The 27991-nt window shown below is 33.4% G+C and overlaps 3 protein-coding genes across 5 annotated transcripts; 2 read left to right on the top strand and 1 right to left on the bottom strand.

Moving 5' to 3' along the window:
- The first annotated feature begins 110 nt into the window (after positions 1 to 110).
- On the top strand, positions 111 to 13445 carry LOC105340200 (mutS protein homolog 4). Its single transcript, XM_034447900.2, has 30 exons — positions 111 to 356; positions 683 to 785; positions 1384 to 1475; positions 1583 to 1682; positions 2096 to 2254; positions 2689 to 2999; positions 3237 to 3339; positions 3783 to 3886; positions 4180 to 4328; positions 4553 to 4676; positions 4841 to 4907; positions 5029 to 5150; positions 5479 to 5670; positions 6053 to 6276; positions 6491 to 6610; positions 6828 to 6840; positions 6968 to 7021; positions 7480 to 7664; positions 7825 to 7837; positions 8101 to 8146; positions 8279 to 8403; positions 8546 to 8643; positions 8782 to 8829; positions 9030 to 9197; positions 11266 to 11338; positions 12042 to 12106; positions 12256 to 12326; positions 12768 to 12871; positions 13078 to 13166; positions 13275 to 13445. The coding sequence occupies exons 1-30, from the start codon at positions 317 to 319 to the stop codon at positions 13443 to 13445; spliced, it is 3333 nt and encodes a 1110-aa protein (XP_034303791.2). The 5' UTR covers positions 111 to 316.
- A 99-nt stretch (positions 13446 to 13544) lies between these two features.
- On the bottom strand, positions 13545 to 24572 carry LOC109618656 (E3 ubiquitin-protein ligase CCNB1IP1). 2 transcript variants are annotated; one of them, XM_034447905.2, is made up of 11 exons: positions 24433 to 24572; positions 24255 to 24270; positions 24009 to 24068; positions 23663 to 23733; positions 23329 to 23403; positions 22338 to 22452; positions 20462 to 20482; positions 15574 to 15665; positions 15097 to 15223; positions 13831 to 13896; positions 13545 to 13745 (listed from the first exon to the last, which is right to left on the bottom strand). In XM_034447905.2, the coding sequence occupies exons 1-11, from the start codon at positions 24493 to 24495 to the stop codon at positions 13618 to 13620; spliced, it is 834 nt and encodes a 277-aa protein (XP_034303796.2). In that variant the 5' UTR covers positions 24496 to 24572; the 3' UTR covers positions 13545 to 13617. The 2 variants fall into 2 exon arrangements, with proteins under 2 accessions (XP_034303796.2, XP_034303795.2); XM_034447904.2 differs by having other exon boundaries at positions 13545 to 13748; positions 24433 to 24571.
- On the top strand, positions 21058 to 27926 carry LOC105327403 (RAB6-interacting golgin). Of its 2 annotated transcripts, XM_011427867.4 has the most exons (7): positions 21058 to 21277; positions 21786 to 22249; positions 24887 to 25000; positions 25208 to 25337; positions 25999 to 26100; positions 26596 to 26736; positions 27152 to 27926. In XM_011427867.4, the coding sequence occupies exons 2-7, from the start codon at positions 21802 to 21804 to the stop codon at positions 27777 to 27779; spliced, it is 1563 nt and encodes a 520-aa protein (XP_011426169.3). In that variant the 5' UTR covers positions 21058 to 21277; positions 21786 to 21801; the 3' UTR covers positions 27780 to 27926. The 2 variants fall into 2 exon arrangements, with proteins under 2 accessions (XP_011426169.3, XP_019922432.3); XM_020066873.3 differs by lacking the exons at positions 21058 to 21277; positions 21786 to 22249 and adding an exon at positions 24572 to 24713.
- Positions 27927 to 27991: the final 65 nt, after the last annotated feature.

A 27991-nucleotide genomic window follows, 5' to 3' on the forward strand; every position in this document is an offset into this window, starting at 1 on the left:
GATTTATTGAATTTTGTGTTTGTTCAAATGATTAAAAAATAATCATCTTTATTTTAACATTTATAAAATTTAATATCTTTTTTGTATTTAAATGGTTTTTATTTAAATTGTTCGGGATCGAGATTATTCCTACCCTGACGAAAATGAAAGAGGCAGACGATCTCCGATCAACTCGCTCAATTTTAGTGACAATCTAGATATATTCAAATCCATGGACAAAATATATTTATTTTCTGTGTTTCAACGAACGAAATATCTATAACTTGATGCTTTGAACACTATTCCACAAGACTTGACACAACCTTACAAGAAAGAGATGTCGATGTCAGCATGGTCAGCACATGAATCGAAATACGGTATGTTGATTTGTGTTCACGTTCAATCACAAGCCTCTTGATTTTTATAGACAGGGTATAAATATCTCTCTTTTCATATATGTAACGGCTTATTGATTGAAATCGAGAGGCGTGTGGTTCAGTACGTGTATTTAGATATTTAATCAGTTTATATTTGAAGCAACAGCAAATTTTGATTTAAAATACATGAATTTTAATTTATTAAAGTATTTATTTCGTGCTACATTCTATTTATTGTTTTGTAGTTATAGACAGTTTCTAAAGATGGATACTTAATAGAGTAGTATGCTTGACAATATTGCAATAAATGCTATTCTTTTGTGTAGCTTTTAGTTTTATGGGCTCAAGAGAAGATTCAGATGCTGAACAACAAACTGAAACCCAACACACAATATCTAAGACAGGGGATATTCCAGATTATCATGCTGGGTAAAATATATATGTCAGATCAAAAACACTTGTGCAAAATATATACATTAATACATTATCTATAGTTGCATGACTAAAATCGGTGGTCTTTTATATTTTTATAATTTCAGAAATATAAGGTTTGAAGACAGGATGTGTAATTATATATATGTTTCGAAAGATTCATTCTATTTCATTATTGAAATAGAGTTAATTGTTGAAAGTAAATTTTGATAGATTAAAAAAAGGCTCACGTACTTGATGCATTAAGAGGGCCTGATGGCTGTAGCCATTTTTAGACTATTGAATTCTAATCTCATTTGGAAAAAGAGCGTTGTATAAAGATATATATAATATATAGAAAAATGTTCAAATTTTAAAGCTAAATTATGTAGAATTTTTCTCAACTGTGTAACAGTTTATAGCTTAAAAATGTTTAACTAAAAATATTTGAAAGGTAGACCTGATGGTTAATTTGTTGACCATCCAGCCTCCTTAATTACTAAATTTTCCCAGATATAGGATTCATTTATGTTAATGACAATTAAAGTAATGCACTACTATTTATTTTCTTGATTATGAGGTAAGCAAATTCTATATTATTTTTTTTTCAATTTAGAGTACCTGCATTAGAAGTTCCTGTAGGAAATTCCAAAAGACAATTTGATTTTAATATGAATAGTAGTGGAGACAAATCAAATCCACCAAAAGGTAATGATTTCATTAAGTTGCATGTATGCTTTATTGCAGTTTAACATTTTTACAGAACTTTTAAATATATCCTAAGGCATGAATAATTAATTATTTTCATTTTACAGATCCACCAATAATGCCAATTGTCCTGTCAAATGCTGTCTATTTTTCAAAAACATACAGAAGTACAAACCTAAGGAAAAACCAGAATCCACAAAGTGCAAGGTTTGATTAGAGTTGTTTAGCATGAAAAACACTGTAGGCTTTTAAATTGCAACATCTAAAACATGTTTAGCAGAGTAGGAGTTTGCTAGAAGTGAACAGCACCTACCAAAACTCCCGTTACTTGTAACACAAATTTTGGAGAGTGCTTGCAAGTGCACACTAAACAGTCTGAGAAATTATAATTTTGAAATGTGCTATGTATAGCTATGTGTATTCCATTCTTTTAATTGAACTCAAATTGGAAGAATAATTTAGACTATAAACTTGTATATATGTGTTATACATGTATACAACCCATATGTACATAAATATCTTGGTTCTTTAAACAGTTTTTCAAGGGAACATTCCCTTTCCTAGGTTTATTTAAATTATCAAAAGAAACATAACAATTTTTTCTTATATTTGTAAACCAGTACAGACAGTCAAAGACTTGATATTGCTAATGGTGTACAACAGTTGAGGCATGGTGTGGCATCAGAGCTTTTAGATTTTTCCTTCAAAAAGAAGACAAAAACTTGCACTTTTGCTGACACCCCAAAATCATCAATTCAAGTGTCAGATCAAATTGAAAGGTAAAGTTTTTAAAAGAGTTAAACAAAAGGAAGGAGTGTAGAGTATTTACTTCGCATAGAATGAAAATGTACCGGTAAAGATATTTCAGGGGGTACTAGGTACCACATTCTTTAGACATATGCTTCTTTACAAAATCAACCTTATAATTATGTTGTTTAACATGCTACATGAAGCTGCAGCACAGCTTTTACTTAAGTCAGGGATTTTTAGAACATGCAGCTTAATTATGTTTTTTGCAATTTTGCTTTTAACATACCAAAGCATTTAAATTGCCAAATATTGCAAATTATGATTATTCAAGAATAGTTTTCAATCTTAATGATATGATGTACTTTTTTCACGTTATAATCTCAAATCGGCCCATTCCACCTTTAGTACATTTTATGTTAGATGGATAAAGCAATAGAAAATACAACATATTAATTTTTAAAAGCATAGACAGCAGTTCTGGTATCAATAGGATCCTGAGCACAGATGGAAGTGATGAAAAATCTAGATATCAAAGGAGCATTTACAGTGACTTCAGTGATGGAATTACCCCCAGAACAAGTGACTCCGATCAAAGTGGAGGAGGACCTGGTAAATCTATGGACAGGAACTTGAGGAGTAGCACCGGTACCAGTGGATACAGCTGTGGGACAGACACCAGCTCCAGTGACTCTTGGGCAGTGGGGAGGAAAAGGGGGTTATTCATGTCTGAGACACCTCTACCAGGAATGACTCCTCATGCCAGAGTCCCTCAAGGTAATATATTGGTATGAAAAATCCTAATTGATGTAAAGTACTGTTATGAATACACCTAGTAATTTTTAAGATTGATTGTTCAGTCTCAAAGACTTTGATTGGACCATTTGACATATATCTATATATTTGTAAATTTTTAGTGCATTATATGTGTAAGACTATAGATATTAAGAACTTTTCTTGTATTGATAGGGTGTATTTTATTCTGGTCAGTTAATTTAAAAGTTTATTTTGAAGGTTCCAAATTGTTCAAGACACCACTGAATGTAAAAAGGAAAACTCCAAGCTCCTCCAGTAGAATGGCATCAACTCTCTTAGGAAGCTCGACTGGTAGATCTGTGTAAGTTCAAGATTACACCATCTATATTTTTGCTATGATCTAATTTTTGCTTTTTTTCACAGTAACTCTCATGTTGCAAAAGATTCATGTACAATATGGAGAAATTATATCTGGTAATGTTAACTTTTAGGTCTAAAAACAATAGGCAAAAAAATGACTGACGCAAATGAAAATTTAAGGTTTATTCATTGTTGCCCCTTTATCACAAATTTTGTGACAATTAAGCCAAAAAAACCTGGATGTATGGTATAAATTAATATGGTCTAAAAAAAACTATACTGACCGCTCTGTGCTTCACATTAATTTATAGTGAATTTTGATTTTGAGATCAACAGCCAAGGACTCGCCTTTTTTAGTTAGCTGGTATAATTCTTCGGAAATCAAATAGTCTTGTAAATAAAGTATGTTTTAGAAATAAATTTTGATTTTTATTTCTGATTCAGTGGCTCCAGTTTTGTGCATGAATCTGGTTCAAGATCTTGTGACCCAAAGTCTACTCCACACACCAGATCAGCTGCAGTTAATTCTAACTCAGCAGTCATTGTGGGTATGATATTATCTCCTGCTAGATACTGCATGCATATACAGTGATTTTGTTTGAATTACCGGTATAACAAATTTTCAAACTTTTTCAAGAATAAGACGAGATTGCAAGAAATCATGAATTAAATTAAATATTTTGCCATACATATTGCATACATGTTCTTACATTTATTTTTTGTCAAATTGTATCCTCATGATTACAAAATAATATTTCTATAATATTTATTATTATATATGTGTTTTTAAAATATTGTACAAGATGACCCAATCAGATATTTCCGTGTGTTCTAATGATAGCAATTGTGGAGGGGCGAGGTATGGCAAGAGGAGAGATTGGATTGGCCAGCATAGATTTGAGGTCCCCAACATTGAACTTATCCCAGTTTTCAGACACTCAGACTTATGTTCAGACAATGACCAAGCTTCACAGATGTCAACCTGTTGAGGTAACAACTGTATAACACAAGTATATTATGGATGTTTCATACGTTGAAATAAATTTCAAAACTGACACTAATGTATTGTTGTACATGTGTATTTGTGAGTTTTTCATCCATATAATGTGTATCAAGTAAAATAGACAATACATGTACATCCCACCTATTGTATCTTATGATATTCATGAAGTAAAAATATCACTTTGAAAAAAAATGTTGTTACATATTCAAAGATTATAATGCCAAACACAGCCTGCGAGAATGGAGCCATGACAAAGCTTTTCAAACTAGTGACTCACCAATTCCAGAATTCCAATGTGTCCACAGTACAGAGAAAGTATTTCAATGAAACAAAAGGTACTAACAGTTTTGGCAATTATTTAGAATATTAATTGTTATTTTTATGCATGAACTTGATTGTGCTTTTGTGTATACAACATATATATGCATAAACTCTTCTGGTCCCACATGTTTGATTCATCTCTACAGTTGATCAGTTTGAAATTTGTTTTATCATTTAGGTTTGCAATTTGTGAAACAACTCTGTGTTTCTGATTTCAATTCTGTGGTCATGGAGTTAACCACCAAGTAAGATTTCACTTAAAACTTCTACAGCCTTACAAAAAAATGTAATTTCCTTTTGACAGTTTTACCCTAGTGGGAACTGTGAATCTGCTCTATACAACTTAATTGATTATTCCCTGAACAGGTATTATTGCTTAGCTGCAGCAGCAGCTCTTGTAAAATATGTGGAATTTACTCAAAATATGATCTTAGCACCAGCATCCATCAATGTCATTTTCAGTGGGTGTGAAAATACAACCATGATAGGTAAGAATTAACTATATGAATATACCATAAACTAGTTAATATCAAATCTATAAAAGGATGAAAAATGGAATATGCAGATTTTTTCTTCTTTGGCCAAGTTGTTCAAGCAAAATTTAAAAAAAAAAAAAGAGAGAGGGGAATATATGCATCAACTCTTTTCCTGTGAACTGTATTTTTTCTTTTAAAAAATATTGAAATTTTGGGACAGCTATTTTAACTTTAAAAGATTAAAGCTGTTTCTTTATGATAAAACTAGATTAAAAAACATTTTGATGCAAATACAGAAGGGTGAAAAATAATGCACTTTATGTCCCTTGCTTCTATTAAGATGCCACAACAGCTGTTAACCTTGAACTCTTACAAAACATCAGAGATCCTAAGAGTGAGCACACTTTATATGGAGTCTTGAATTACACAAAGACCATTGGAGGGGCTCGTTTACTGAGAGCCAACATTCTACAGCCACCATGTGACCTCGGAACCATCACCATGAGGCAGGAAGTGGTCTCAGAACTGACAGGTTTCAGCAGTTAATTTACTGTGTTTTGTGATTATACATGTATAAGTAACAATTTTACAAATAAGCAGTCATGCATGCAATGAGTCAATACATGCATTCAGTTCTGTCATATAGTTTGATAGAAGGATGCATGGAGCATGATGGACATTGCTTGAGCCTGTTGGGTTAACCGGTCAAAGTTAATGTTTTAATCATTGATCTTGACAGACACTCATTAAATAAATAATGAAATGTGTGTTTGAAGACCAATAACTAAAATAACTTGCTAGACCCTATTTATCTTTTGTTGCATGTTGGTCTTTTACAGAGATAAAAAAAATGTAATATTTAGATTCGATCATGCATGTGTAACTGAGCTGTAATTAACTATTCTGTGTTTCAGAAAAAGAGGACGTGTTTGACAACATTCAGACTGTGATTGCAAGGTTTCTGGACATCGATCATGTTTTGTCTATGTGTGTGCAAATCCCCAAACAAGAAACTCTAAAAACTGCAGAGGCCAACATCAACAATATCATATACCTCAAACACATTCTAGAACTGGTGGACCCCCTCAGGAATGCTCTCTCAAACTGTGAAAACCGCCTGATGAAACATTTCTACAAGGTTTCAATGGATAAACTAACAATTGATGGTCTCATGTAAACTTTCAAATTCATAATTTATGAGCCAAATATTCCTATCCTTATGAAAAGATCTGTATTACAAGGTACTATCATTAATTGTAATTGTGTAAAATAATAAATACAGTATAAGAAATATTCCAAGATTTTTCAACTTTCAAGAATCAACTTAGTTAACATACATGTAATACTTTCAGTCGTTGGATGATGGCAGGTATGCATTGATGAAGGCCAAGATATCCAGTGTAATTCATGATGACACCAAATATCAGAAAGGGATGCTGCACATGCGTACTCAGAAGTGTTTTGCTGTCAAGGTGGGCTTTCTTTTTTCTCCTCTACATATCAGTCCTACACATTGATTTTCTTATGCAAAGATATTAATTTAAAGATATCAGTTATACTGATAAGACATACATGTATTTTGCTGGAACACAATAAATTTGTACTTAAAGATAGTAGAGCTTTGAGTGAAATAAAGATGATAAAATGATCACTAATTTGTTTGTTGAGAGAATTTTGTTTCTCTTACAGGGAAGTATCAATGGTAAGGTTTGTACTTTGAGGCATATCAGTTTTCAAATTTATTTCAATTACTTTTCATCATTAGTCTTAAATACACATGTAATTAATTGATATACACTGTTATATTTAATTTACTGAATTTTGACAAGGACTCCTTGACATTGGAAGAGGGACCTATGCTGGAATTATTGAGGACATCAACAGTAAGTGTACATTGATTGTATACAAAATGTATATACACTTACATGTACATAGACCAGGTATAATATGATTCCATTTTTTGTAGTACTTAATTTGTACATGTCTTTCAAATCCGAATGAGCCCCAGTCCAAGAATTAACAATTTTAAAAGTTTTAATGATTTATGAAAATAACACACATTTGAAATATATGTATGGTTTTACAGTATATACACATGGAGAAAAAGAAAAATACAAAATATGAAATCTGCATGCATATCTATTGAACTGACTGTGAAGCCTCTTAGACTTTTAGCCCCACAAGATAACTGATATACTGACGGTCATATTTTTAAAGTCTGCTCTAAGCTGTCATACGCCATTTTCACACAGTTAGCATCAATAAGTTTAAAGTCTTGTTTCTCTGCAAAATTTCCATCATTCACAATTAACCCATGATTGGATCACTGTTTACATTTCAGACCTAGCTAACCAATTGGCAGAGGAATACAGTTTACCAATAGTGACATCCTATAACTCAACTAGAGGCTTCTTTCTGCAGCTCAACTGTGGTCCAAAAAGTACCTATAGCAAAGAAAGCTTGCCTGGAATATTTATCAAAGTCACAAAAGCCAAGAATGCACTTTGTTTCACAACATCAGATTTGGTATAGTAAAACTATTTTTCATATTGATGGTCAATACCTTAAAATTATAAAAAGAAGCTTTGAAAAAAAGAAGAAATTCAGCTAGTGGCTGCATGAATTCAACACAGACATGTTTTATGTACTTTGCAGTATCAACATTCTTTCCTTATCTTTATTGTAGATTCGTTTAAATAGTAAGATCCAATTTTTTTTTTTTATTTGATCAGTTTCACAAGTTTGATTAATATTGTTTGCATTTTTTATGGTGTTTTTTTTTTTTAGTTTACTACTTATTAGTAAGCTGTAGATGCTACTTAATCATGAAAGAGAAATAAATGATGTTTTCCAAAATTCAACATTATAAAGTTTAAAATATGCCGGTATACCGGAACATGTAAAAGAAGTATCATTTTGTTAAGTTTACTTATGATTTAATGATAAATGACTTGATACACAGACAGAGCAAGAGAAGCATTGGATGAGATATATCTGGTGACCAACATGTGAGTAATAAAGGTTTTAAAATAACAATTCAAACTTGCAACTGAATAGTTTAATACATGTAACACATCTATGTATGCACTTCCCACTTACTCTCTTTTGAATAAGGTACGTGTATCTGAATATTTTAACAGAGTGGTGACAGAGTTGCTAGGAGATCTAAGGAACCATTTTGGCTGTCTGTACAAATTGTCTGAAGCTGTGTCCATGATTGACATGTTACAGAGCTTTGCTCATGCCTGTACTCTGTCCGGTTATGGTATTATATTTGATTTCTCTACTGAAAAATTAAAATACATGTAGTCACATTGCAATAAGTTTGATTACCAATATAGAAAAAAATACAGGATAGATACTAACACATTAATGACTAACATACTAATTTTAATGTTCTGTTTTAGTCAAGCCTGAGTTTACCAAAGATACATTTGCTGTTAAACAGGGTAGACATCCAATACTTGAGAGAATTACTCTTGATATGCCTGTTCCCAATAACATTGTAAGCTAGCTAATTTCACTCATTTAAGTTAAATAAATAATGGTATTCTTTGCAACAGATTCCATCTTCATATGCATTAATTCTTCCACCTCCCCCCTTACAATGAGGTTCTAAAATGTTAATTTCCAATATTTGCAGTATGCTACAGAAGATGCCAACTTTAATCTCATTACTGGTGCCAACATGGTCAGTCAAGTCATTAGAATTGTTTACCAAAAATAATACATGTATAGTTCCTAAAATATGTGAAACTAACTGTTATTAAAGTTTATGAAGGCAGTTCTTCATTTTGAATGGGGAATTTTTCAGACAAAAATTTGCTTTATGTCATGGGTTTGATTCTAATCAAATATATACAGAAGCTTAGATTGACAGTTTTCTTGTAGAGTGGCAAGAGCACATATCTAAGACAGATAGTGTTGTTACAAATCATGGCTCAGATTGGATGCTTTATCCCTGCTGAGTATGGCTCCTTTAGAATAACTGACCAGATCTTCTCTAGGATAGGCAGTGATGATGACATCGAGTCCAACTCCTCTACATTCATGTTAGAAGTAAGTTGCAAATGAGATTGACACAGCATGACACAGCAGCAAAATTTAGTAATGTAAACACTTCTTTGGGGTTTAACCAACCAGTTTATTACAATTATTTATTTACTTCAAACTACATTTGTAAAAGAGTCAATTTGCAAACTTCGTTCTTAAAAAGTATTATGTCTCACCTTTCAAAGGGGAGACGTATTGTTATACCCCCCGCAAACAAAGTTTGGGGGGGTATATAGGAATCACCTTGTCCGTCCGTCCGTCTGTCCGTCTGTCTGTCTGTCCGTCTGTCTGTGCAATCGTGTCCGGTCCATATCTTTCTTATGGAGAAACATTGGAAGTTCTTACTTCACACAAAGATTGCTTATGACCTAAGGGTGTGTCATGACCTTGACCCAAGGTCATTTGGGCAAGGTCAAGGTAACTGGCAGAAAAAGTGCAAAATCCGTGTCCGGTCCATATCTTTCTTATGGAGAAACATTGGAAGTTCTTACTTCACACAAAGATTGCTTATGACCTAAGGGTGTGTCATGACCTTGACCCAAGGTCATTCGGGCAAGGTCAAGGTCACTGGCAGAAAAAGTGCAAAATTTGTGTCCGGTCCATATCTTTCTTACGGAGAAACATTGGAAGTTCTTACTTCACACAAAGATTGCTTATGACTAAAGGGTGTGTCATGACCTTGACCCAAGGTCATTTGGGCAAGGTCAAGGTAACTGGCAGAAAAAGTGCAAAATTTGTGTCCGGTCCATATCTTTCTTATGGGGAAACATTGGAAGTTCTTACTTCACACAAAGATTGCTTATGACCTAAGAGTGTGTCATGACCTTGACCCAAGGTCATTTGGGCAAGGTCAAGGTCACTGGCAGAAAAAATGCCAAATTTGTGTCCGGTCCATATCTTTCTTATGGGGAAACATTGGAAGTTCTCACTTCACACAAAGATTGCTTATGATTAAAGGGTGTGTCATGACCTTGACCCAAGGTCAATTGAGAGAGTTCAAGGTCATTGTTTCAAAAAAGCTAAATTCTGTCTGTGTCATGTCTTGTATTAATTGAAATATTAGAACCTAAAAATTAACAGTTTTCAAAAATAAAGCAGTTGTTATTTATAGAAAATGGACAGTGAAATAGATTCATCCAATATTTTCTATAATAGCAAAAATACACGCGTTATGATTTTTTTCTTAGCGGGGGGTATCAATTGTGAGCTTGCTCACAGTACCTCTAGTTTTTGTCAAGGTCAAATTAGAAAAAAATTATTTCCTGAATATACTTACACAAAAGGATTTCACACTTTAATTAAACAAAGATCAATTATAAAACAGTGAGATGTACTGTTGTGAAATTTTTGACCTTGACCTTTTTTTAACTGAAGGTAAAATAAAAAAAAAATGAAAATTTGTCAAGATCGTTACTTTGAAATCCTTTGACTTAAAGACTTCAAACTCGGAAGATAGTTGGATGATCTAGAGAGAAAGTAACCTATACCCAACTTTTTGACCTTGGCCTATTTCTTATCTCAAGGTCAAACATGAAAAAATCCTATTGTCTGGGCCAAAATATTAGATATCTTTATCAAACAGCCTTTTAAATAATACCTTAGATGGAGAATTAATTACGTTCTAAATAAGATTACCATGACCTAATTTGTCTCTCAAGGTCAAGTGTTTTCTGAAGAAAAAATTGTCCAGTCATCAACATGAGATTTCTGAATTATACAGACTTTAAACTTGTTCTTTCGGTAGATTTATAACCTTACTGAACCTCCACCAAAATTTGACTTTGACCTAATATTTTTTTTCAAAATCATATTAGCTCAGAAAAACATGTTGAATGTATCAACATTACCGAATGTTTGAATGTTATACAATGTGAAGTCAATTCCCATCAATTTTATCATAATTTTTTTCAAGATCAAATTAAAAATAAGAAGGAAAAGTTAAAATGAATTTTTAAATATTAGTATCTACCGTGGTAAATGTTGATTTTAGATTAGAATACAATGCAAGATCATTGTGTAAATTAATACATATTTTGGGGTTACATTTAAGAATACAATTCTCAATCATTAACAGATGAAAGAAGTGAATTACATCATACAGAATGTCAGTCACCGGTCTCTTATCATAATGGATGAACTTGGAAGAGGTAGGTGTATTATATCATTATAATAACATTCAGTCCATGAAAAAAAATTGATAGGTATCATACGACAGTTATCTAGGATTAGGTTTGTGATAGTTGGGGTTATTGATCTCAAGAATATTAAATGTAAAATGAAAGAAAAAATGAGCAAATTCACAAACCCCATGCTCCCCCATTACCTGACAATTCTACCCATTTTAAATGACAAGGTATGCACTAAATACACAAAATAATTCAATAAAGGGCATATAAATCGCTAAGAATCATCAGCTCAAAATACACAACTATTCCTTTGTCTTAACAACAAAAACATTCTTAATTCAAAAAAGAAATAATGGAATCAAAATTTCCTGCTATGGAGCTTGTGTCATTAATACATACAAAGTTTCTCTAAATTTCATGCATCAGTTTCAGAGGTATTGCACTTACAAACTGTTCTTATACACAATATATGACAAAAATTCAAAGTTCAAAAGAGCTAAAATTTTCCAGAAAAAAAAATCAATATATCCTGGCAACATACACATCTACCGACTGCGTTCTAAATACCTACTAAGTTTCACTAAAATTCCATGCAGGGGTTTAGGATTGGTTGCGCTAAACTCGTACCTTGCCTTGTTGCATGAGGTATAAAAAGAACTTCATAAACCTGAAAATAAATCAACTTATTCAATCTTCAACAATTGAACCTCCTGATGTTTTACAGGTACAAGCCAAGAAGAAGGAGTAGGAATCTGTCATTCCGTTTGTGAATACCTTCTCAGATTTAAGGTATTTTACACCACTTTGAAAAGTGCATGATCGTTGGATGGAAAATGTTTTATGGTTTTATCTTTCTAGGTATAGTAGTTTGAAAACATGGCCTTACATTTCAAAGCAAAAACATCAGACTGAATATCATTTCCATTTTAACTTTTCAGGCATTTGTCTTCTTTGCCACCCATTTCATGGACCTTGGCCATTTGGAGAATTTGTATCCAAATGTACAAAAGTAAGATTAAACCGTCAAGATTGAAAGTAGTCTTTTTGGTTTATTCAACTCTTGCTAAATGCATTATGTACTTTCAATATATAACATGTATTTCAATTAAAATCAATTTCAATGTATTAAACACAAAACTCTATGAATCAGTTGTAAAGTCAATGCCATGCCACTGAAAAATTTATCTCACTTATCATAATATTCTTATGCCATCTGCATCTGTAACACTGTAAATTTCTGTGTTCTCCATTTCAATGATCAAGATTTTATTTACTGCATTGTAATGTGCAATTCAGTTGCAGGTACCTTTCGATTCTTACTGTTGCACATAAAGTATTTTCAAACTCTCCAATTCGATATCTTAGTTTTACATATTTACCTGTAAGTAAGCATTAAAAGGAGTGATACAGCGGTGGAATTCTTTTTAAAAATATTCATTTTCTATTTTAGCTATTGTTTCATGATACTCAAAACATTTAACGAGAATGATCAGAGTGAAAAGGTGGTTTATACCCATGTACTGACGAAAGGTCTGAACAAGGAGGAACATTACGGTATTATTATAACTAGTATCATGAAAAACTTCTTATGCTGTAACAAGGTAAAAATGAACTCTGTGTACTTATACTGAAAAAACATGCAGAAATAATTTCTTTCGTCGCTAGACAATAGATTACGACGCAAATTGTTATTCGAACTACTCTCCAATTTCAATCAAGAAACCTTGGTATCATTAGGTTAACTAATTTTTCAATTATAGGCATTAGACTGGCTGAACTGTCAACGCTCCCAAGAGATGTAATTCAGCAAGCCAAAACTCTTGCCAATTTGATTTCTACAAAGAGAGGGGCGAGTAGATGTTTTAATAGTAATTACACCTTCCTTAAAGGTGTCAAGTATCAGACAGTTTTCAGAAGTTGAAATAGAACATAAAATCATTTTCATTACAATTATTAGAAACAGCATGAAGTGGATAAGGAGATGAGAGAGAAAAGAATTGTCTTCAAGCTCGCAGCGCGACTGGTTCAACTGTCTCGTAATTCCAGACTCAGCAAGACTGACTTGAAGTCCTACATGAAAAGCTTAAAGGCACAATATATTGCAGACACCAAATCTCTAGAAGAATGAATAGGATGAAATCTGTAACCATACTTGTTTTAGTATCTTATTTCAGTATGATTTATTTATTTTTTTTTATGATTATACACAGATAAACACTATGTGGTAATATATTCGTTATTAAAAACGTTACAGAGAGTTCTTCAGAACAAGTTAATCTCATGCGGTTGTGTGCTGTCCATTAATGTGTGGGAAAGTCCAAGTCAAACAGGTTCTTGTTCACTGGCTGCTGTGAATGGCGGCCGTTTTTTGTTTGTTGATGACCATGGGCAAGAACTGGTGTATCAGTCGGTCGGAACGAGAATGGAGCTTCTTTGGAGAAAAAAAAAGACATTGAATGTTATATCTACATATAATAATTTGGCCGCCATTAACACCACTTACACAGACTTACCCCGACTAGCCTCTGGTGAATTTCTTTTGCTGTTTGATGCGCTGCCGGCATGAGAAGGACCGATGCCTACATGGATGTGAACGATGTAATAGTTAAATACATGTAATTGGCACTGGCAACAATAAATAAAGAATTATTTTTTAAAAAAATCGATGATCGTTATCTCAAATAGTGGCGTCTCTTGTACCTCTGAATATACTTAGATACCATTAACAAATAATTTTTACCTCAAACTGACAAACGTATTTTCTTTATAGAAAACATAATTATGTAAATATTTTTTAAAGCGGACAAGGTGGCAGCTAGATAAGGGGTCAGAAATGGCAATTTTTAACAGCACAACAGTGGGATGAGAGAAAGCGCCGTTGCACAGCACGCCGTCGCGTTGACACCTTAATTAACGTGCGCTTCACGCAACACGTCTTTGCACAAACACATCTTCACATAACATGCCTTTGCGCTGTTTTATTAATTTCATGCAACTATTTAATTTTACCAGAACGTGTGTGCTTTCACAATTTTGTCTTGTGCTCTTCGGTGCGTTATATGAAAATGTGATGGCACTTAGGTGGCTCACTACACCGTGAAATATTTTCTCGAATCAGCAGAAAATTACTTGATTATGATAGATATCATAATGGATAAGAAGTATTCAAGTCTAATAGGCAAAAAATGTCCAATTTTTGATTTAAAAAATTACATTTTCAAAAATTTAATTCAGTTAACATGAACAAAAGCTCCAGCTGGATTCGAACTCATGATCTGCGGTTCTGAAGCCAAACACTTTAACCACTGAGCTACGACGATATACAACCCAAACGAACGACATAATCAGTTTCACAAAACATTTAATTGCCATTTTGTGACGTAGTGTCTTAAAAAGTATAAGTCTGAAGGTAGTGAGGTACCTTAACCGTGTTGTGAAGTTGATTTAGCGCGTCGGTTTTAAAATGTAATTGTTGGCTTCGAGCAAAGAGCTGTTACACGAGTTTCGTGGGATGCATTTTATGCAAATGGCTAAACAGAAATCATAAATAGATGATCTATAGTTTTAAAGAGATGGCGACATTTTATTTTGTGCCCCGTACACCGTTAATCAGAAAATATAAAGTTATCTGGAATAGGGACTGATAAAATGTTTGGGTGATTCACGAGATCCTAGGTCATTGTCTGGTGACTTCCTTCAAATATATATACTGGTAATACGCCTGTTTTCTTGGTAGAAATCAGAGTAAATCACATTTTATTGTAATAATTGATACTTGCCGTGATCGGAACCTATCGGTATGGTAAAGGTGGAGAGAGCGTTTCTAGCTCTGTCATTGCATACCGCTTCTCCGCCCCCAAAAGTCGATGGTGTTATGCACTTCCTTTTCAAAGCATCGTACATCGACTAAAAGATGAAAATCTGCATTTTAATATTAAAGTATGATTTACTGTAATTTTATTCAATCATTTGCATAAACTGCCAGTAAACTGTAATGTGGTATTTTAATACAGCGATTGACGCAACATGTCGATTATATTTTTTTTTCTACCACTGAATGTCCTGTAAGTTTCATTTTCAATACAAATCGCTTTCCGAGGAAGACGTGTCGATCAACATGTAATTTGTTTCCACATAATAACATGTACAAAAGCAGTGATCGAGAGTTCAGTATCAACTGTACTTTCGTATAAGTCTTTAATTTGTATGTAATGTAAGCTTTGAGTATTTACTTTAAGCGGGGCGGGGATACTCACTTGTAGCTTTTGGTATTGTCTGTATTTTTCAGCAACCTTTTCGCTTGCATCATGATACTTTTTCTTGACGCTCTCCAAATCTTTTTTAGTTACTAAAAATAGATTTTAATTTTAAAACGGGGTTTTGTTTATATCGATATATAGCTCACCTCTTTGCATTTTGTCCGTCTGTCCGTCACAAACGCTTCCTCATATATAGTGTAGTTTAAAATTTATTCAAAGCTTTGCTTTAAGTCGGAAGTCGAAAATGTAATAGGTTTACAGACGAACGGACAAAGTGTGATCAGACAGGCGCAATTGTAAACTGATCCCAATAAAGACAGTCGGTTTTAAAGATGGTTTACGAAAAGATGGAAGAAAACAAACCGCTTTTTTACCATGTTTATAGGAGCTACAGAGCTATTGGGTGGTCAAAATCGTTTCTGATTTTGTTGATCAAATTGTCTTTTACAGTTTACATATAAATGATTGAAAACTGTGTAGACGTGTAATGAGGATGTATGTGGATGGATTTTTTGTACAAAATGTGGTTATATTGATGAAATGGCTCGCAATTTGAAGCTGTTCATATTTTCATATGAAAAGAATTACTATGAGGATCCATGAATTCATGAGATATTTTTTTATTACAAAACACGTGGCTTAGTTATTTGTACATGTACATATTAAATGGCAGAGAACAAAGGGGGAGCCATAGAATTTGATAAAGGACAATTAGATACAATAATGGGTAAAAAAAATTGTAATTATAAGTGAAAATTGAATTTTAAAAAATGTTCTACATGTAAGTGATCGCACAATTATTTTGCTTCAAAATGACGTTAGAGTAAGTTAAGCGTATTGGTACCCGTCTATTGTTCGACTAAACCTCCTTATGATTCGACTAAGCTATTCATGAGGGTAAAATTGACATTTGAATAAGGAAAGCGGAAATATTAGTGTAAAGCGGAAAGGACATAATAGAAATGTATTTTAAAATTTGAAAACAAGAAATGCTCTTTTCTGAATAAAACTTGCTTTAAAAAGGGGGGGGGGGGGGGCTTAGAATATGCTGAATATGCATTTTTTGGTGTAACGATAAATAAAAAAGAACTCAATCTCGCTGCTTTATACTGTTTAAAAAAGTTTTAAAAATATATAACCTCTGATAAATATTTTATATACAATATACAATGGAATTCTCACTTTATTTGTCGAATTGTGACGCGATGTGATACATGATCCGATTCGTCACACGCAACTTATTCAATGTAAAGTACAACGTTAGTTGTCGTTTTCATTAAGAGATAGAAAATACAAGTACATTGTGGATCAGCCTTTCCTTCACGAAAAGGTTACAAATTAAAATTCGTTCTAACAGAACTCGAGAACGACTATTTTGATCACGATTATGACATCTAACACTTGTTGTCAATGTAATATATCGAGTATGTGGATAAGCAGCATTGTACATGTATAATAGATTATAATACATACATGTAATATATAAATTCACTTCCGCCAGGCGGACGTGCAAATCTGCATTCGTCGACATTTGAAACAGACTATTTGATGATACAGTACCGTCAACGCGGATCCCGTATTTGACCGCGCTCCCCCCGCGGTTATTAAATCCTTTCCGCGTTACACCATCGCGGTTAATTCATCGCGGTCCTCGTTGCAGCCATGTTTAAACCGCGGCGGTGTGACCTACCGTTGAACAAGGTGATCAAAGATTTTTACCTGTATGCTATTAGACATTAAGACGGCCACCTAACACTGAGAGTCATTCTATACTGGCCATGTCTGATGTATTGTTTTTATTTCACATAAAATGATTACGTATTTTTAATGCACGTTTTCAAAACTCCTTATCAATTATTTTAGAGATATTTTAATTAAAGAATCATCTGCACCCGTAATAATTTTCATGTACATTTGTAACTGTTGATATACCTATTATTTCAAAAATATTTATTCATTTTTATAATATAATCTACATGAAGAAGAGGGTAAGAACTATAATATATTAATTTTCGATTTTTTAATGATTTATACAGTTCCGACTACAAAAATGCTTTTAATCCATATCAGTTTGTAGCTCGTTTTACGACACTCTCTCGATGCTCAAGACAATTAATCTAGTCCGTGACAGGCACATGCTACACGGAGAAAGTTTACCTATGGTCAACGGCATGATATGACAATTTTACTCAACCCTTAAAATACTAAGTTATATTGATATAATTTTATGCGAGTTCAATATGAAGCTACAACACAAATGTACGTGTAGTATCTGCTGCGAATACCGTTTTTCGTAACCGCCCCCTCCACTTCTTCAACGTTTTAATGACTGTCAAAGTACATGTAAATTGTACTTGACTTCAGTCCCAATTGTTTAACACAAAGGTGTGAAATCATCGCATTGACGGGAAATCACTCCACGCTTGAACGCACAGAATACACCGGTACATGTACATGTATATGAGACAGGTGAATAATCCGTGTAACGAGTGACCATCAGGAATTTCATGTTTTTCAAACAATTTTACTAACAGTAATAACAATAAATAGTTATTCATTTTACTGTTATCTGTTTAACTTTTAAACGTGTTTAAGATGCACCCCCTCCGCAAAAACCTGAAACCTTCAATATAGACTAAACGAGAGAGAGAGAGAGAGAGAGAGTCAATACTCAAGACAATTAATCTAGTCCGTTACAAGCACACGCTACGCGGTGTACGTATACCATACGATCAACGGCAAAATATGAAAATTTTACTTTACCCTTAAAATATAAAAAGATATTGATATCATTTTATGTGTGTTGAATATGAAGCTACTACACATATGTCGTATCAGTTGCGAATTATAACGTTTTTTCTACCCCCCCCCCCCTCCCCTTTCCAACGTTTTAATCTCTGTCAAAATGTACTGTATTTGTCCCAATTGTTTTACACAAAGGCGTGAAACCATCGCACAGACAGGAAATTACTCTTCGCTTGAACGCACAGAATACACGGGTATGAGGCAGGTGGATATTCCTTGCAACAAGTGACATCCAGGAATTCTACCCGTATATCAAACAATTTATCTAACAGTAACAATAAATAATTGTTTCACTTTACTGCCTTCTTAAACTGTAAAAGGTGTTTAACTTGTCTCTTCCCCCGAAAGAGAGAGAGAGAGAGAGAGAGAGAGAGAGAGAATTAGTTTTCTTTTTTTTTTAAATAACGTTATATACGAACTAAACTTCACAAACACAGTGTCAAACATTAAATTAAACATCATAAACAGTGTTTAAATACTTTATTGTTACACAAACTTCTTTTTTTCCTGTACCTAAAAACTAATAGAACGAAACTGTTTTCCTTTATCAAGGAAGGAGCACGTGGTGCAGCTCGCGGGCTGATTTGATTGACAGGTGAAGTACTCAGACAGAAACTGCATATTAGATTCAATCACAATGTATACGGTCCCTATTTTTTTATGAATACTAAACTTAGGAATATTTCATATTAGTATATTTGAATTGAATGCAGTGGCGTCGTGGGGGGGGGGGGGGCTAAAGAACATTACCCCTCTCTCTCTCTCTCTCTCTCTCTCTCTCTCTCTCTCTCTCACATAAAAAGATCGTAGATAAAATCAAGATCGGCGACACTAAGAAGCCTCCTCTGTAAGATAGTTGTACGGTTAGACGAAGCCGTACGCAATTTGGAGATTTTCTTTTGTCTTGAATAGGTGTGAAAACCCATAGGGCATGCCTTTTTCTACCCTGGGTTTGTTAATCATTATACACAGGAAATGATCGCGACTTATAATTGATATACACAATAAAGGAAATGTGTACAAAATAGTTGGCATTTGAATTTTTTAAAAGTAACTCGAGATGTATGCATTTAATAACATGTACAACTTCCCATGTTGTTTTGTGATGTAACAACCTCATTCCATTTCTTGTAAAGAATAACACCTTAAATAATCTAGTTAAAGACAGTAGTTACAACAATTATTTTAATATTATCAATCGAACTCTGATGTTAACCTGAAAAATATCCTCGCGACCTTTTATTGCCATAAACCGCTTTGCGAATATTCTTATATAATAATTAAGTAACTGTTTTCCAGATCGTGAATTATATCATTTGTACAGAAAACCTTGCCTATGATGAAGTTGAGTAAGAACATAAAATACACACAAAATACAAATATGATAAATACATTTAAATGTGTACTTATTGTTTTCTATATTACAATTGCAAACTGTTTGAAAGTTTGTTGAAACTCGATCGCACGGACAAATATAGATCGGCAAAAGCATGTCATCAATTTAATTTACCCGGTATGCAGTTTACGTAGATTAAATAGGAAACTTTCATTACTTGTTCACAATTTAACAAGACTGAATAAACAAAAATTATAATCCGACTGCCACGCATACTTATCAATTTTTGAATTTGTTATGTCAATTTGAATGGAATGTAAAAATACACTGTCAAGTATCTAAATGAAGAAGCATTGATGAATGATTTTAAACACACTCTATAAATTTAACATTTAAAAAATACATATCGTATGTTATTCTAGATCGTTCCATTAATTAAAATGATATATACATGTATACATGTAGGGTCGTGTAGCTGTCAATTATTTTTTAGTCGAGGGAGATAACTCGCGTTTCAGTTCGGTACTTTTGTTCACCTGCAATTTATCGTCAAGACCGCGGCGGTGTTGATTTGCTGGACAACTCTACCGCGGGGGTACGCGGTTTTACCTGAGACACCTGTTTTAAACCGCGTTGCAATTTGGACCGCGGGGGTGCGCGGAAAATACGGGATCCGCGTTGACGGTACTGTATAACACATTATATTGATGGACATTATTCCATCTCTGTTGACATGAAACTTACCTGTTAGTTGTGATTTTAGCGCTGATTTAAAGCTAAGGATATTAATGGATGTATGGAAATATACATGGCTTCAAAGATCACATATATCACAATATACAAACTCACTATACAACGTGGATTACATAGAAAAATAATCAATACAATGAGCGATACAATATTGGTCTGACTGGCGTGTGATAAAAGGAATGTGCTATGTTTATTATCATCACAGCAAAAGACATGATCTTGTCGTCTGTCCAACACAGGTGCGAGTCCGCCTGTGGGGCTTTAACACATACACACACTGTTTACATCTATAAATAGCCTGATCGACCTTCCCGCTGCCACAGTGCAATGTACACAGTACATTCAGCTTGTCAACTTATCACATTTCCCATAGCTGACAGACCATGTGACTCAGTGCTAATTCTGGGGCCCTCGACGGGGTTTACACACAGCGAAACCCTCTTACATTTTGTAAACGAAGAGCTTGATGAATCAAAACCTTCTGATGAAATTATACAATCTTAACGAAAGTCCATTCGTGATTATATATTTCAGGATAATTAATTAATCCATAAAGAAGTCACTCATTTCTTTTTAAATTATGTCACATCCCCCAAATTAGCCCCCGTTTGGCACAGCCTGTGCTCTAACAACCTGTGTGACCAGGCAGTGGCTGTGAAACTTGTAACGATATTGTCCTGTTTGTGTCCTAACCACACAAACTTTTGATATTCTATCGTTCTTTATAGAAAACAAAGGGTGACATATTAATTTACAGGTGCAACGGTACAACGTTCAACATCACCTGTGTGAAATCCAATTTCAATGCAGGTAAGGATATTGATTCTTTGTCGTAGCAGGTGCATGTAAATAGCTATTTCCCTTGTTATACATTAAAACTGTGTACCTCTGTAATCATCTTTGAATGACATATATATATACATGTAGCGATTATGTTTCATGTAGCGCATGGAACGTTGTATACACATCCTGCACGTTGTCTTGATTATAAATGTCATTTAACAATCACATGTTGTTTTCAACAAACGCCATTTAACATGCTTAATATTTTATACTATGTATGTGATACTCGGATGAATTTTTATATATTTTTAAAATGGTAGGGTTTTTTTTTGGGGGGGGGGGGCGTTGTTTTTTTCTGTACATGAATTTCATAATTAATTTGAAAAAGTTGTTTAATGAATCAGGTATATAACTTCATTTTCATTCTGTTATTGTCACAGTCAAATTTTTAGATGTACCTTATTGAGTAATTGAGGACTTCTACCATAGAATATATTAATATTCATTGTCATACTTGTAAATGAATCCTTTTCAGCTGCAATGTTTGTGGAATGGATGACAGTGCATCTAACACCCTGAGGAGCCTATTGGGAAAGATGGAGCCACCCCCCATGTCCTCAGCTGAGGCCTATCCTACTTTCCTGTACAAGATATCCCCTGTCCTCTCTGTTCAGCAGTCCCCTTCTATGGTTCAATCATCGCCCTCATCAAAACAGACAATCACTAGTATCATGTCCTCAAACATGTCCTCAAACATCACTAGTGCTAGTAACTCTCTAGCTCTGGAGGAGATGGGATTAAGAAGGACAAGAACTGTGATCCCAAACTCGGTCAAAGTTCAAATAGCAAAAGTAGCTAATCAGATTCCTAGAATGACACAGGGCGAGATTGCCCAGATGTTTGGGATTGACAGAACTACTGTATCAAAGATCTTAAAGAGAAGAAGAGAATATTTAGGTCCTGATTCTGAGTCACCACCAAGAGCAAAGTACAATTGCTGTAAGTTTCCTCCCCTGAACTATAAATATATATCCCTTTCTCTTTCTTTCCCTCCACTATCTCTCTTTTTCAGCATTTTAAAAGATACAATTCAATTCAGCTGAGGTACGAGAAATCACTTGTTCATAATATTGCTCCAACTGTGCTGCTCTCTCTTTGGCTTTGGCTCCTACATACTCTTGGTAAACTCTTTCTTGATGAATCTAAAATGGATACACTACTTTGCAATTATTATTTCACAATTTGAAAAAAAAAATTTTAACAGCTAGGGCTCCTCATTCTCAAATTTTTAAATTTAATCTACAAAAGTGCCTCAATCAAAATATAATTTCACTTGTGAATATAAAAAGAGCTAAAATCAATTACTTTTGATTTTTTTCCAAAGAAATGGAGAGTGTTTTTGCTGTGAATTATTAAAGCTTGAATTTTGCTTTTAATAAAACCTAATATTTATGAATTATTTAAGCAAGAAAAGTTTGGTAGATGTTAGTTTATATTAAATGATTGTTTTTTAAGAAAAAAATGTTCATATTTTTTTTAACAAAAATATAAAAGTCCACAATTATTACTAACCATGAACATTTAGGTCTACATAAAAACAGAAAGTGTCATGCACAACCAAATCAATTTTTTTCATTATCTCTGAGAAATTCATGAAAATAATTGAGAGCTCATTATCAGACTTTCACAGGTGAAAATGTATTCCAAACTACAGATCAAAATAAAAATACAGGTACATTAAGCCATGTTGATTTTGCTATGGTAGAGATGCATCGTTTAAAAAGTTTAAGATTATGCTAATTCAGGTTTTTTTCTTTTCTTAAAATGATAAATTTCATAAATGGATGAAAAATTATATCATTTATATGAAAGGTGTGATAAGCAACAATTACTTTTGAGACGGTAAAGTATACTGGTACATTGTTATGTACATGTAGTAAGGTATACCAGGTACTGTAGGCTACAGACCATGCAGACTATGCAAGTAATGCAAGTCTACAGATAATCAGCCATCCCTCTATTGGAGAATGGGGAGGATTTTTTGTCGGATAGAAAACAATAATTTTTATTGCGAGTACCTGATAAGACCAAAATGACATTGCTCTAGAGCAGATCTCCATTATTATTTCTGGCCGCTTTCCTGCTAACACCATCTGAAATAAAATTGTACAAGATAATTTATACCCTAACAACAATAAAGCATTAAACAGAAATTGACAAACTTCAGATCTATTAAACATGGTTTTCTCTTAATTAAGCAAACAATAGTGTATGCTACTACTATTCACTATGCATCAATTGGAGGAGAAAAATGCAATTATTGTGATAGTCTTGAAAATTTGTATGTTTGATATGTCATCCTTGCTGGGCCCATCCTTGCCCTTTTAAATTTAGTGTTTTGGTCAAGCTTACAGATTTGTATTTTTCAGAGGGATTGACTTCAATTCGAATGATATCCAATTTGTCTGATAAATCTGTAGAGCCTGTAAGAAAACAATTCACTTTTTGCATCCAAGAAATTATAAACAAAAATTGTTTACTTAGTAAACTGTTGTACATACAACTTGAGTTCTAAACCCTATTTGTATCTCTCTTTTTTCAAACATTTTCTTATATCAATTTTAAAATGTTAGTTTATGGCATAATTTAAAAAACATATATACTTTCCGTATTTTTCATTGTGTAAATGTATATATATATAAAAATGGTTATTTAAAAAAATTGCTTCTACTGTAATCACAATTAAATGCTAGCTTACAAGCTGGACATGTTGCATTGTTCTTAAATTCTCGTACCCCATCTTCATCGCAAAAAATATCTTGATCATTGTTAAGAATAGAATATAATTGTGAAAATGATAATTAAATATAAAAATCATTGACAAATAATAAACATTTATAAAGAGGTACATATAAAGGCAATAAAATCATTAAAATAAATTTTAATCAATAGGATGTGCTTTGTCTAACTAAATAGGCCTATATAAATCTCATTAAAAGGATACGTGAACAAGATGTTATCTGAAACCATACCAAAAATTATAATATTAATACTGAGTCAAATCAGAGACATAAATAACATGTTATTTAGGTCTCTGGCGAAACGTAGATTATTTAAAACGTTAAATATTTTGAAAATATTGAGATAATGATATGCAAGTATTATATGAAAATTTTTATAACCCAAGCATATGCTTCTACTCTTTTTCTGCACTTTTTGTGATTGCAAACCAACTCTGATTCCATATCAAGAGCTTTCAAAACTTTTGCCAAAAGGTAGTGTCAACGTCAATTTTGATCTTATAAGTCAATGCTTTAACTCGTTGCTTAAAGCGCTCGAGTGATTATTTATAAAATCAGAGGCATGGGTAATAAATACGTGTAAAAGATGTCGGGATGGGCTGGGTTTTCGGATGCAGAGCTGAGAAAACTAAAAGATCAAAAGGACAATAAATCAGCAAAAGGTTTTTTAATTCATTTAATTTCCAAATGCACGCTTCGTTTTAGCTGCTTTTGCAACTTCTTTCGAATTTTCTCGAGAGACGATGTCATTATTTTTTTTTTTTTTGGATTGGGGGGGGGGGTTAATTACTTTTTACTTAATGCAAATTATCCAAATTAATCTTAAATTCGACAGTATCCAGTGGTCAGGATCCCAATGAAGCTTCACCAGGTAAAAGAGTGCCCAACATTTTGTCAGCATCAAAATCTAGAACGCAGAGAGAGGCAGCAAACCCAGTCAGTTCAACAGGTGCTTTAGTAATAAGTTCTAAGTACATGTTTTATATACATCAGTAAAAATTTCCAGTTGCACAAATAGATAAAGGAATTTGAAGAAAATCCCATAAAATTTGAAACTGGTGTACTCTTAAATTCTCAAGCCTGCATGTTTGTTTTTTACAAAACAAAACATTTTGTTATGAAATTTCAATATTGTAAGTAGATTATTTTGTTACAGGTTTAGGTGGAAACAAAATTCCAAAACAGCAGACTCCAGTGACAGCAACAAAACCTGCAGAAGAGAAGGAAGAGATGGTGATGGAGATTAAAGAAGAGGTGACAGAAATCGAGGACTCTGAGGCGCTGTCGTAAGTCAAATAAACTGAAAAGACTAATACATGTACCATTTATCCATTCACCTCATCACCCCAGAATAGGGCTTCTTTTCTCCACTTGATAGTGAAATTAAAAAAAAAAAACAAAATACATAAGTGCCACTAAAATAAAACCTGTATGCTTTTTGTCTTCCATATTAATGTACATTTTATTGAGATTAGATCAGCTATTATGAAGAAAATCAATTGCAGTGAAAACAAGTCCACTATATAGTAATGCGTATTCATTTACAAAAAGCTAACTTTTTGATTTTATACACACTTGAACAAATTCTATGCTGTAAAAATATCCATGCAACAAAATTTTCCTAGCATGAAAAATAACATATAGGTCTCCATCATTCTCAAGGCTACACGTGGTCATATACATGACCAGAAAAACCTGACACTTATGATTGTGAAAGGAGAATGCTTATAAATTAAAGAGGGCTCACTGCATTTTTATTTTGCCTACCTGTAGAATCGGGGTACATGTAAATTGAAAATCTGATTAATAATGATAGTTTGCAGACTAGTGTAATATTAATATGAATTTAATTATAATAACAAGATTAGTGTACTGATTTACTCTGTAATGTTGTGCAAAGTATCTTTTTCACAATGACTTTTTTAAATAAAATTTTTTATGTTTCAGACGGGAGATCAATAATTTAGATAAATTCCGAGACCAGCAAAAAATGATTGAAGAAGCCAACAAGCAGCGGAAAGCTTTACTGTCCAAAACACTGACAGAGAGGTGACTGCAAAATTATTAAGTTGACATTATATGCTCATTTTGAGCAGAAAGATAACATCGTAAACATAAGACAACTTAATAACAGATTATTTAAATAACCAGTATTATATTCTTAAAACAAAAAATGGCATCACTCATGGGCAGAGAACCCATGATTGGTCTAATTTTGGTCTCCTTTTTCATAAGAGATAATCAAGCATGTCAATGACTATTTACGATTAGCTTCAATATTATACAGTAATGATATACATACACAAATGGAAAATGCTGATTCATGCCTTTTCCTTCAAATAATTTGCAGACTTGCATAACATCAATATACTTACACAAGTCAATATACTTGCACAAATGGAAAATGCTGATTCAGGCTTTTTCCTGCAAATAATTTGCAGACTTGCTTAACATCTCAATTTAATGAGACATAAGATAAAAAAAAAAAAAAAAGCATTTTGTATCTCCATAAAATTACATCATTGCATTTATTTGTAATTACAGACAAAGGAAAGCAAGGGAGGAGGCCCAGAAGTTGTCTCACATACAGAAAGAGCTGCAGTTACTGGACAACCGACTGTCAGCAGACGTTACTCTCATCAGGAGTCGAATAGAATCAGCCAGCAAAGACTTCCTAGAAGCTCAGTAAGAGTCCCAGGCTATCCACTCTCCAAAAATAGATCCCCATTCTCCTCCTGCACCCCCAGTTAAAAAAAAACCCTGATAAAATGTACTGATATTAAAAGACAGTCACTTCTATAACACCAACTGTTTGAACTGTGTACCCTAAAGGATTTGAAAGGAAACACCTTTTATACAATCCTTGCTAATTGCTTTAGCATGAGAAAAAGTATCAGATGAAATTGATCTTTTTTTTTAAATTCTGCAATGTCATTGTTATGTAATGTACAAAATTTTCAATTCAATGAGTATCTGGCTGTGTATGTTATCTGTATATCTTTAATTGTTTTTCTTTCTAATGAAATATTTGCAAAACATATTATTGGATTTGAATTCCTGCAAATTGAGTTTATAGCAATTTATGTTTATTTGTTACTAGGAGGAGATATGACAGAGCTGAGCGAGAATTCATTGAAGCAAAGATGGATTTACAGAAGAAATCGGATCTGAAGGAGCAACTGACTGAGCATCTCTACACCATCATTCACCAAAATGAACTACGCAAGGCAGAAAAACTCTCTCATCTCATGAATGAACTAGAAATGGAGAATGAAGGGAACGGGGTAAAGCTTTCCTCTTTGCCTCCACTAAGTGCATTTAATGCAGTCGGCCTGACGACTCTGCCAAAGACATCTACAAATGACCAGTGTCAATCTGGACCTTCTTCATCCAAAAATGACAATCAGAAATCCACAGAATCGAGCAAAAGTGAAAAAATGAACAAGAATTCTGAATCTTCGGCTTCGGCTGAGGAAACCATAGACAAATCTGTGTGCCATATCATTACAGACTCACAAAGTGTTGACAACAGAGGAGGTGTTCAGGAATCGTTAAGAGAGGGAAAGAGGCAAGAGGAAGCTACTGGTGGTGGCTCAAAGGTTGGTGTACCACAGGAAAAAGCACAGACTGCGTCTGTTCTTGGAAGTTCCTTAGAACGAGAGAAATCCGTGCCATCCTCATGGACTCTAGATGTTATAGTTAAACAAGAACCAGAAGAAAATGTGTAGAGATAAGTTTAAGTTTTGTGGGCTTTATCATATCATGACATATCCAGCAATATTCAGAGAATAAGATTATTTTGAACCGAAATTTATTGTTTTGTACAAATGAAATATTATGTACTTGAGAGAAGTAAAAATAAACTTCTGTTTTTGGGGCTTTTTGTTTGTGAATGATTATATTTGTTACCTCACTGTAGAAGCTAGTGGATGTTCATCCA

The sequence above is a fragment of the Magallana gigas genome, chromosome 2 (assembly GCF_963853765.1).
Source record: "Magallana gigas chromosome 2, xbMagGiga1.1, whole genome shotgun sequence".
Classification (NCBI taxonomy): Eukaryota; Metazoa; Mollusca; class Bivalvia; order Ostreida; family Ostreidae; genus Magallana; species Magallana gigas.

Bases quoted from the DNA above. Each gene is read 5' to 3' on its own strand.
- LOC109618656 (XM_034447904.2), bottom strand. From the start codon at position 24,495: ATGGAATCAGAGTTGGTTTGCAATCACAAAAAGTGCAGAAAAAGAGTA. The intron at 23,734-24,008 runs GTAAGCTAGCAT...GTTTTCTTACAG, and splicing joins CAATGCAACATGTCCAGCTT to GCTCTACAGATTTATCAGAC. The intron at 20,483-22,337 runs GTATCTTTTAAA...GCTTTAAATCAG, and splicing joins TACCTCAGCTGAATTGAATT to CGCTAAAATCACAACTAACA.
- LOC105340200 (XM_034447900.2), top strand. From the start codon at position 317: ATGTCGATGTCAGCATGGTCAGCACATGAATCGAAATACG. The intron at 786-1,383 runs GTAAAATATATA...TTTTCAATTTAG, and splicing joins ATTCCAGATTATCATGCTGG to AGTACCTGCATTAGAAGTTC. The intron at 4,677-4,840 runs GTACTAACAGTT...TTTATCATTTAG, and splicing joins GTATTTCAATGAAACAAAAG to GTTTGCAATTTGTGAAACAA.
- LOC105327403 (XM_011427867.4), top strand. From the start codon at position 21,802: ATGGATGACAGTGCATCTAACACCCTGAGGAGCCTATTGGGAAAGATG. The intron at 25,338-25,998 runs GTAAGTCAAATA...TTTATGTTTCAG, and splicing joins GAGGACTCTGAGGCGCTGTC to ACGGGAGATCAATAATTTAG. The intron at 26,737-27,151 runs GTAAGAGTCCCA...ATTTGTTACTAG, and splicing joins AAAGACTTCCTAGAAGCTCA to GAGGAGATATGACAGAGCTG.